The 11,355-nt window shown below is 40.8% G+C and overlaps 2 protein-coding genes across 2 annotated transcripts; both read right to left on the bottom strand.

Annotated features, from left to right (window-relative positions):
- Positions 1-3,009: 3,009 nt before the first annotated feature.
- Positions 3,010-3,921, bottom strand: LOC136264070 (E3 ubiquitin-protein ligase TRIM71-like). Its single transcript, XM_066058754.1, has one exon. It carries the CDS (start codon positions 3,919-3,921, stop codon positions 3,100-3,102), a length of 822 nt encoding a protein of 273 aa, XP_065914826.1. The 3' UTR covers positions 3,010-3,099.
- A 96-nt stretch (positions 3,922-4,017) lies between these two features.
- LOC136264068 (E3 ubiquitin-protein ligase TRIM56-like) lies at positions 4,018-5,470 on the bottom strand. The gene has a single exon (XM_066058753.1). It carries the CDS (start codon positions 5,293-5,295, stop codon positions 4,018-4,020), a length of 1,278 nt encoding a protein of 425 aa, XP_065914825.1. The 5' UTR covers positions 5,296-5,470.
- Positions 5,471-11,355: the final 5,885 nt, after the last annotated feature.

The following is an 11,355-nucleotide window of genomic DNA, read 5'->3' as shown; positions in this document are numbered from 1 at the left end:
ATCAAAAACCTTCCTCATAGCATGGATGGCTGCTTCACAGCCAGCAGGTTGGCCGGGACACAATTGCAAGGGACCAGCAGCCTGCAACACACCATTTCGAATAACACACAAAACAGCCCTAGAAAGAAGATGTCAACAAACCTCTTCAACTCCAATGGGCCTCACTCCTGGATGTTTGTCTAAAGCAATAAGACGGCAAGCAGTAAAAGCTGAAAGGCTGGCCGGATCAACGAGAGATGCAGCCAACCTCCTAGCAACAGCAGAGAGAACATCACAAAGAGTATCAGAAGCCTCCTGGAAGGCAGTACACAACTTTTTCCAAGAAGCAACACCAAGTCCAGAAGGCCCTGCAGCACCGTCCATACATAGGATGGTACGACGTATGAGAATACTATCTATATTGTCAAACAAGGCTGGATGGAAAGGAAGGGGGAAAAATCAGATGGAGATACTAAAACTGAAGGCTTTGGCAGATGAGGAGAAGGATGCTTCTCAAGCAAGATGTCTCTAACTGTAGATGTAACTCCTGAAATAGTAACTGAAGCATCCAAGGAGAGTGGAAGATTATCAGCATTGTCTTCAATCAATCGGGTGGCTGCACGAAGCTTTCCCTCCATCATCAACTTAGAAAAGCGACGTGCAAATTTCCCAGAGGAGGGAACAGAATGAGAAACTGTGGAGGGAAGACGATGTTGTATTGCACGGCACTCCTGTAACAAACTGTCCAAATCACCCTTATGCCAAAACTTCAAATGCCTCTCCAAAACCCGTGCATCCTCTCTAGATCTCGACTTAAAGTGCGTCTTCTGTAATAAGAGAATGGGCATCAGCATGGCAGCCTTCAGAGCAAATCCCTCCAGGGCGGAGCAATCAGCAAAGGACTGAAACAATCCAGCCAGTTCCCGCACAAAATACGTGCCTGCCTTACCAACTGGCACAGGGAATACATTACGACGCCAATGGATGGCTTCATCATATGCATCATTAACCATGTCCACAAACACAGTTCCTGGAACAGGAATGAAGGAGGGGATAGAGGAGGATAGTTAGGCAGGTTACCATATGGTGGAGGAGAATCAGAACACTTGTAGCAAATAAAGTCTCTATTGTCTTCGACTAAGGAGTCAATTTGTGAGTCCTCTAACCCCAAACAACCACAATGATACCAATACTCAAAACGGTCACACCAAATCATCCTCTGGCCATCATCTGGTTGTTTGCAGTAGCACCACAAACGTTCGGGGTCATCTGTATCGTCCATGTTTGGATTATTGATGGTCGATCTGACTACTACTCCAAATGACGCGGATCAATCTACAAAAGCAAACGAGACGAAAACAGACGAGAAAATGACAGACAGGAAATAAACAACCTTATAAAGCACAATTCACTGTGCAGGTCGAATGGTTCACCCGCCCTTCCCTCGACAAGAAACACAACTCATGATCAAATTCTCGAACACGCGCGCGCGCCGCCTGTAAATACTTTGGAGAAGGGGCCATGGAGCTATACACGCATGAAAAAACTGTTTTCTTTCTTCCTGTTAAATATAGCTACTCACGGTGTGGTCGCCGGCTTTCTTAGCCGCACGACACACTACCGTGTGTCTTGATCATCATGAGACTATATTCTAACTAATGATAGATTATGTACTTGTCAATTTCATGCCCCACCCCCACCCGGGGAGGGTGGGGGAATACAGGGGATTCGACAAATCGTGGTGTCAAATTCCCCACTACTGCAGAGGCTCCAACTCTCATGCCCTAGGCGTGACTCTCACGATTTGGCCTTCAATCTCACGCTCTCACGCTCAACATTTGTATTCTCACGCCTACAAGTAATCCTCATTCCCCGAATTTTCTAATGCTGACTGTTTCACTCAAGGCTTCCTGAGGTTAAGAAGGTTGCGGCGCGCGCCAGGTAATCTATATAATTAATGCTTCAGCATTCACGTGATCTCTCGTTCAAACTTTCGTTTGGCGGTCGGAGTTCTCAATGGCGGTTCGGGTTGACTGATTCCTTTTAGACAACGACTGAGTGTGCAAGCAGTGTACTGGAACTTTGAAAGTTCACTGGGAATCCAGGTGGGATATAAATTGTGAAGTTCAGTGATTCTGTTTATTTTTATTCCCGGGGTTTTGTTGCTACAAGATAGTTACAACCTGTGTGGACATGATTAGAAGCTAGGTAGCTGTTGAGCTGGCAAAACATTTCGTAGACACAGAAGATTATTGAAGTGTGTGCTCCAGCGGATCACGTGGTTGTCACGGAAATTGTAATGTAATGTACAGTAGCTAGCACACACATCTCACAGTTATTAATATTTTACACTAGAAACTAGTAATACACAACTTCTCAATGGTGTAACTGTATGTGCAAACACTTTCAAATATAACTAGCACAAGCAGGCCATGCTATTATAATGTCATGACGTCCTGAAGTGCTGGTTATAATATAACTTTGTTGAATTGCATGTGTGTGACTGAAGGACTGCATCTCCATTGTTCACCTTTGTCAAAAGTCTCACTCCCAAGAGAGATCCAAGGTTGGAGCCTCTGCTACTGGGGGCAAAATCGGCTGTCAAATCCCCACTATGTCCCCACCCCATAGTAGGGGATTTGACAACACCTCAAGGATGACTAAGCGCATATTTCATGCATGTGACTAGTAATAGCTTGGTATACACCTGTAGCTAGTAAAATTATAGCGAGTGCGATTTTATTGTTCAGAAATGCAACTACCAAGAATTGGACAACTGTACATGTCAATTGCCCCAGGGGTGGGGGCAAGAAGCAATGTCAAATCCCCACCTGGGGTGTGGGGCATGAAATTGACAAGTGCATTATGTGTGCTCATAATTTTGCATAGGCAGTATAAAATATCACTACTATATTAGGCTTTGTTCCAGTAATGTATGTTTCCTGTGTTAAACTGTTACTAAATATAATAGTAGTACAAGTAACATGACTAGTGTTCACTTCTTTCCCCTGTTTATACATGGTTCCGTATACTGGTATGTATAAGTGTACTTTAACTAACCGTTAAAATGGTACAGACATCTCACGCACATCAAAATAAAAAAAGGGTACATGTAAAAGTTTAAAATATCTGAACTCTCTTGTTACTAAAGTCAGCAACATGTACTTCATTGCTTGGACTAATAGCTATTCCATATGGAGAGGAAAATTGTCCTACAGCAGAACCACGAGACCCAAACGTGTAGATGAACACTCCATCTTTGTTGAAAACTGATATATGTTGATTACCTTCTTCACCCACCAGGACAAAGCCATTCAAATCAGTTGTAACTGCAGCTGGGTGACTCAAGTAACCATTACCAAATTGGTCCACATATGTACCATCAAGTGTAAACCTGACAATGTAATTCTTGTTAAAATCAGCAACAAGTAATTGATCATTAGTAGTGACTGCTACACCCCAGGGCCTGCTTAATAACTGTCCTGATCCAATGACATGACCAAACTGACCATTGAGGTGAAACACCGAGATACGACAATTGCCGTAATCAGCAACAAAGACTTTATCATTATGGACTGCAATACCTTGTGGATAACTCAATTGACCATTGCCAGATCCACAGTGTCCAAACTGAAACAAGTATGTACCATTAATATTGAACTTCTGTACCCTGTGGTTATTGTAATCGGTCACATACAAGTCATTGTTGGCATCAAATGATATTCCCCATGGGCGTTGAAATTGGCCATTGTTAGTCCCACTTTGGCCAAATTTTCTAATTAACGTTTCTTGATCATCAAATATGTATACACAGTTGTTGCTATCTGCCACTGCCCACACTCCATCCTTACCAAATGCAATGTCCAACAGACAACCCATCTTGCCATCATCATTCACAATCTTCCTAGGCTTGTTCACAGTTTTGTAATCTCTTTGTACCATAACAGTGTAGGGGCTTCCTTTAATATGATCACCTTCAATGGTAATTGACAACTTCACTTCTCCAACTTGTTTGGCTACAAAAGATGCAGAGTAGCTTCAATCATTGTTATCCTTCACCTCTACTGGAGCAACATCTCCTCCCCTGCTTGATTGTGCCTGTACAATAATGTGGCTACCTCCTTTGGGACAATGTTCATTGTTGCGATTCTTGGTGATGATGGTGAAATCAATTTTACTACCAGTCACAAGCGGTTGTGCAGGAATACCAATGACTTCACAATTATTTGGTATGATGACACCAGCAAACAATCGGCAAAATTGTGGAAAAGAATCTTTGTATTTCTTCGCGGGAACAAGCTCCATTGTTGGTAGTTCGACTGGCTCAGTCTCCAGCCTGCTGTATGAATTATTTAGTCTCTTCATACCATCACCTACTTGTTTCTTCACAAACAAAGCTTCCTGATCTGATCCATTCTTTACCGCATCATTCAGTTCCTTCACACTTAAAAGTTGTGCTTCTGTAAAATCTATTTGTTCCAACTGTAGTGAGATGGCCTTTTTCTTCTTGTTTGACAACTCTCGTAACTTGTTCTTTACCTCTTCTCTTTGTCGTTGTAGTTGTTGGTACAGTTCATCATAATACAAGTCAATCTGTTGATCTACTTCAGTAGCCTGTAATGATATCTTCTCTCCAGCTGCTACCACATTCTGACGTGATGTAGACAATTCGGTGATCATTTCCTCAACTGGTTTAATTATCTTCTCCATTTCCTTCCTGTGCTTGTTGGCCATCTTCTTCACAGAATTATGCACATGTCCATTGTGTTCATTGGTTGTACAGTAATGACACACTAGTTGGTCACATGTTTCACAGAAGAAATTCATCTCCAAATCATGGTCGGGGCATAACATGGACTTCACTTTTGGTCGAATGTCAACTTGTTTCTTCTTAGACTGCAACTCGATCAGCTCAGTAACGTTGTGATTTTGATTTCCCTTCATATTTTTGTGAAACTCATGGCAATGATCGCAGAGAAACATGACACAATCAAGACACAAAGCTACTGCTTTTCCCTCCTTGATGCACATATCACATTTTGCCTCATCTTCTCCCTCAATTTTACGCTTTAAATCAACTTCATCTAGTAGACGATTAATGAAGAAATTATTTGGTAATTCCTTCACACCTCCTGCAGGCACCACACTCGTTTCTCTACAATCTGGGCAAATGATGCCAGAACCTGTTTGTAGTTTCTCCATACAACCTTCACAGTAAGAGTGATGGCAAGGGAGGTATTTGGGTTTTTTGTATGTTTCGTAACACACTGGGCAATTTAGGAGACCGGCTACCTTCTTCATTCGCTCTGCGGCCATTTTGCTTGAGGGGTGAAAGTTTACAACAAACTTGAAATGCCGGGATCTCAAAGAAAATTAGTAACCATGAGTAGTAGGTTACAGCTAACCTTGGATTTTCAGCTACAACTCCGGTCAATGAAACAAGGCGAAGCAGCGATGAACTACTGGGAGTCACGCGAGGAGTCTCGCACGGGAAGCACCACAATACATGACTGGACTGGATTCTGGACTGGACTGGATTCTGGACTGGATTCTGGACTGGACTGGATTCTGGACTGGACTGGATTCTGGACTGGACTGGATTCTGGACTCAAGTTTATTTCAATACGCTCGAGATTTTTTCTATATTTCTACTCAGTACCTTTCTGTGCACACCTTTTAAAACTCGACTTTTAGCTCATCGTGTCTTGGTATGTGAAGCACGTAATCGACGTAGAATTTTAGCGAAATTAAACGCAGATTAAACGCCCATCATCTGGCAACTCTTGTGTTGTCAACCCCCTCCTAGGTCATACGTAACTTTTTTTTCACTTTTGGGACCTTTTTGATGCACCTTTTTATTCTACATAATTATCTGTTCCATACAAGTCTTCATCTACAAACTCAGTTTTCAGCACTGGTACATAACTTCCTTACATCATAGGGGCACTTTTGGGCGAATTGCCAACACGTTCGTCCATCTGTGTGTTGGTTCAGTGTGTTGTATTAGAGTAGTTAAAAGCTTCTTTCACACTTACAGCTGCAGTATATCCAGAATATCTTTAAAGCACATAGGTGTGCACTGACATGCAAAACTGTTTGTTCTCATTACTGTTTTAGTAAATAAGCAACTTGCATGATTGCACAGGTACTACTGTACTTACTGTGCATCTGAAAAATGATATTACTGGAACGGCCATGCAGATACACTGAGGAACTACGTGTGACCTGGCACAACTGTTTCACTAATCCTGCTTACATCCTTTCACTCTAAAGGATCATACATTACCTTAATGGTCAATTACACTGCAGGTGTTTTAAACTTGGGTAATTGTATGGCAAGAGGTATATGTGTCACTTCAACATCAGAACTGAAAGTGCATAGCATAGGACAAGTTCTGAACCCGGCTTTGCTTGCCATGCAGTAACTATAATTGCAAATTGTGTTGGCTTTAAATTATGCCTTTGTTCATTTCTCTTTGTTGACAGTAAGGTAAACATCATGTAGAAACTGAAAATATAGCTACAATTGCCTTAGCTCGCATGCATACATATTATAATTAGCCCTTGCATGCTCTTTATTTCATATATTTACTTTAAAAATGGATTATGTACTTTAAAGCACTATCGACTTGCATGCTACACAGCAAATATAGGACTCTAATATTTATGCTTGGTTCCCAATATATTAATTATTGTCGCATTAGTTGTCCTGCATGTAAAGCAGGTACCAATGCTTTTGTTTGTTCTTTACAGCTCACTTTACAGCACATTGAAGTCACTGGTAAAGAAGATGTACTGACTACATCCCTGTCAAAACCACAAACAATATTACTTTGGTGTTTTGCATTATTAATTTCAGCAGGATGGCATATAGGAAACTTCATGCTCTTTAAACAAGTGACATCACCATGCACACTATATACGTAGCTAGCTACATGAGCAGTGCTGGTGTTTAATGCTTGCATGGTCTAGATCTCTCTTCCTGCATGGCATTAAAATGTTTAATGTGGAGATGGTCCTGCACATAGGGCAGGTAAGGTAAGGCGGGGAAATTTCGTAGATACTTTTCTTTCGCGTTGATAACTTGTGATCAACACAATCAATCACTACCAAACTTGGTTACAAATACCATGTGTTTATGCACTCCATGCATATCATGATTCGGTATGTCTGTTAGGGAGCTGGAGGTTTCAAAAAACTGTGTGGGACAATTTCGTAGATTTCTGCTGCAAGCTACGAATATCACCAATCCTAAGAAAACTATCTTACTTTGGTATGAAACATACTACAAAGCAAGGTTAGTCCTTAAAACAGCCACAGATACTCTGCAGCGCTGCATTTCTTGCTCAGTTGATTTCAATACGCAACTGATCATGCATTCAGTTGCGATGCTTGTTGAGCCACAAAGTAAACTTGGTTTCGGGAAATTAGTAGCCGCTAATTATTAAAACTAAGCTGGTAGAAGTATTACAATGGCACCAATGATAGGCATTCCAACCTGATTTTTAAATTCTGGAAAAACAGGCTTTTTATATGCTCAATAGATAGAGTATTGATTGTCGATCTCAGAAATATATAGTTTGTTGGGTTGGAATTAGCTACTTTGGTATGCACAGTGCTTAAAAACTGAAAAAAAGTACATTTTTTCTCCAGGGCTCCCCATACACAATTGAATCAGGAAGCCATCTAGCAATCTGGACTATCTTGAAACTGCAGTTGCTTCTAGCTGCAAGTTTGTACATGTAATGAGAGTAACTTCAGGTCTTATTGAATCTCAGCAATCTTTGTATGCTTTGTGGTGAGCAAATATGCTTCACCTATTGCACACTTCTCAATACAATGGTGTATACCCAAAGGCAAGTAGCTATCTCAAGTTGGTAAAAACATCAAATTAACAACTTATAAAGGTAAACAACTAAAGTGTAGGTGCCACGATGATGCAACAATACCTAAAGTGGAGTTGTGGTTTCAATTATGGCATTGTTATGCCGACTTTGAAGTGGTTTATACTTTTGAGCTGGTGACACAGCCATCAGAAAATTGCTCTAGAGCTGAAAATCGCTAACCCCAGTGAAGTAACTACGCACTTTAAAGTAAGCACCAGTGACTACCTTTCACCCGACAGTACATTTTTTAAAGTTCTCAAGTATTCTATATAGATTACAAGGCTTGAAAAGATTACAAAACAACACAAAACTTACTTATATGTAACGCGCACGATAAAACTAAGATTTTAATGATGATCAGCGTGTGGACAAACCCCACAGCGATTTTCATCCTCGTTGGAGCTCGGACGACGGAGCAATCCCAAGTTAAACAAGAGCTGTCATTTTGTACCAGGGTTCTATTGGGCAATATACGGAGAATTTTTTTATTAAAAAATCTCGGATACTGGAATGCCTACCAATGATTAAAAGAAACAACTTGGAGTGAGCTTTGGTATGAAATAAATTTTTTGCAGCAAAATCGCGCTAGCTACACTGCTTTAATCAAACTGTGTTTTCGAAAAAAAACCACCAAAGCCAGAACCTACCGCTTTAGTACAAATTAACCCCCATAGCCTATATAACGTATCTTCACCGTAGCTAAATGTTGACTGATTCGATAAAACCGTTGAAAAGTTACAGCCCAGCAAATTTGAAAATACGAAATTGCCCCACGCACGAAATTGCCCCATGCAGCCTACCTTACCAATGCTAGTAATAATATAATTGAGCCATAGGCGGCGGAAAGGGGGAAGCTAGGGGGCTGAAGCCCCCCTCAGAATGACATCACGCCGAAATTATCCTTCTTGGAGTGGGGCTGAAAACTGTGATAAAGATCGAGATACTCTAATAGAGCAGTCACTCTAATAAAGCAGTCACAGTATTAGAGCAGTGTGTAGAGAGCTATATGTAAGGATTTTTATGTAGTTTATCAGCTATAAATGTGTAGCTGATGAGGTGGGCAGCTATTGTCAGCTGGCCAAAAAAAATAAAAAAAATTGTCAACTGGCTGTGACTTTTTTTTTTTTTTTTGGTCTCACCTTACCAAACCAGAGACAGTGTAATGCCTCAGTTCATTTTGACCCCCCTTTACATAAGTCTGGATCCACCCCTGGTCAACCCCCCTCATATCAACTACTTCCTCCGCCACTGAATTGAGCTCCAATAGCATGCGTATAATAAGCATTTTTCTGCCCACCAGAAAGTGATTATGTTACTACTGTGACGTCAGGTGTTTTCGCTCTATGGTCGCGGCGAACGCATCACTATCTTGAACGCATGCATGGTATAAATTAATTACTCAGTAAAATCTGCATTGACATGCAACATTCATAGCTATCAATTCATTTTCACATTAAGAATAATAATTTTATACATGAATGATGCAGCTATATAGTAGTTATCTTGATCTTTCATGTTAGCTAACAAGCGTTGTTATTAGGCACATCATTATACATCATAATCTCAGACTGCTCCTCCTTTACACTACGAATTTGAAGTTTCACTGCTGTTTCTATATGTGCTTGATTTTGTTCGCGCTGCGTTGTAGTAGCTTGAATTCTAGCTTCCGGGTTTCTTGAGGTAGTTGCTGCCACTGTAATGCGTACGATCATGACAAGGATCATTTCTGTTTTCCTGCTGTACGAAGGATCGTCAGTTGCACGAAATAAGCGAACTGATTTGCTAAACTCCCTCTCTGTGTGATTCTGATGGTCGAACTGTATAAGCGTCTCCATGCGCTTAACCGTAACATCTACTAGTTCGCGGTGAACATTTGACGACACAACTTCCTTGCAACCTAGGAAAAGGTTTTCCATAATATCACTAAAACGAGCCAAGAAGTTTGATGTCGTGTGGGTGATGTTTATGCTACGAGAATCGTCAAGAATCAATCCCCATCCTTCCTTAAGGTCGAGTCCTCCCATTTCTTGTCGGTAACCATCCCACTCTTGTTTACAGATGGTGTCTACTGGTATTTGAGAGTTGCCCATAGTTACACTCTCGCCATATGCATACAATCCGAGATACAACCACACACGAATACTAGCTTCTTCATTATATATGAGATTACAAATGCGTGCGCATGCGCACAACTGAATATACATACTGCCATTGCGCGTGCAAATTAACCTGCACGCAAACACATGCACCAGTAGACATACGGTATCAGGAATTAGCTATATGTCATATTTTTTCCTTAATAAACAAAATAATGACAATAGCTATTAGATGTATGTCAAATAGTTCAGTGTATAGTACGTAGTTAGCTATATAGCTATATCTATTAAGCATAACCCAACTATATGACTCATGTAGGGTCCAAACGTGCCACGGTTTGATGGCCAATTGTAGCTGGCAAAGACCAGGAAAAATGGTTCAGAGTACACCTTCTAGGAGTCTGAGCTCGCCGAGACACTGGTCGATTTATCAAACGGCTATGCAAACGAATTCTGAAACAGCTTTCCCACTTAATAGTTGGTGCGGGCGGGGTGGGGACTATTCTACGGAACGGAACGGAACGGAACGGAACGGAATGATGGACTAAACTGCGGAACGGAATGCTTTCTCAAATTGAAGCTTGCAGCTTACCATTGTTGTACAAGTTATCAGTGGCACTTCCAGCAGGTAATCAAACGTACCCCAAGAAAGATAAAACGAATTTAAGGATCGATTGTGGGTTCTTGTTGGTTGTCATTAGTAACGAAGTACTAATTGTGGGAATAGCTGACTCAGTGATTTCATCTTCGGATATATCAAGTAGGGAACTTAATGCATGACTTGTTTTTACTAGTATGTGAGTTATTTTTACTTACTTGACTTTAGAATGTACAGTCTGAGGCCCAGCCTTTCTAATCGGCATAAATCAGTATGTGTATAGCTACACTACAAAGGAAACAAGTATGGTGACAAGCTGAATCAACTCAGTCTAAGTAGAATCTAAAGGAATTTTGTGCAGTGTGTGAGGAGCAAACATTCAGATACCTCAAGGAGGCTATATTGTGTGAACATCAATGATTCATTAACAGAGTAGTGGACTATTGTCAGATATCTCAGCCTGAGTACTGAGTTGAATTCTGGATGGGGTCTATTTTACAGAATGGAATGCTTTCTGAATCAACTTGCAGCTTGGCTAGCTGCTATCATTGCTGAAATTGCATTTTATCAGTGGAACCTCCAGGAAAATGGAATAGGATAATTATAAAACATTAATTGATTGTTTAGGTAATCATGACTTTATTCAGTCTAATAAACAGAATATATGGTTGATTGAGTGAGGTATCACATTCAGAATGTTCAGACGACCAGTGATGAGATGCATGGATTCATCGAATTTTTGTTGTGGTTGGAGACATTAAATATCCAAAAGCAAACTGACTGTATAATATTAATT

The sequence above is a fragment of the Dysidea avara genome, chromosome 8 (genome assembly GCF_963678975.1).
Source record: "Dysidea avara chromosome 8, odDysAvar1.4, whole genome shotgun sequence".
Lineage (NCBI taxonomy): Eukaryota > Metazoa > Porifera > Demospongiae > Dictyoceratida > Dysideidae > Dysidea > Dysidea avara.
This window is presented reverse-complemented; position numbering and strand designations above follow the sequence as displayed.

What these genes read in the sequence shown, in the direction of transcription:
- LOC136264070 (XM_066058754.1), bottom strand. Translation starts at nt 3,921, where the DNA reads ATGGTACAAAGAGATTACAAAACTGTGAACAAGCCTAGGAAGATTGTG.
- LOC136264068 (XM_066058753.1), bottom strand. Translation starts at nt 5,295, where the DNA reads ATGGCCGCAGAGCGAATGAAGAAGGTAGCCGGTCTCCTAAATTGCCCA.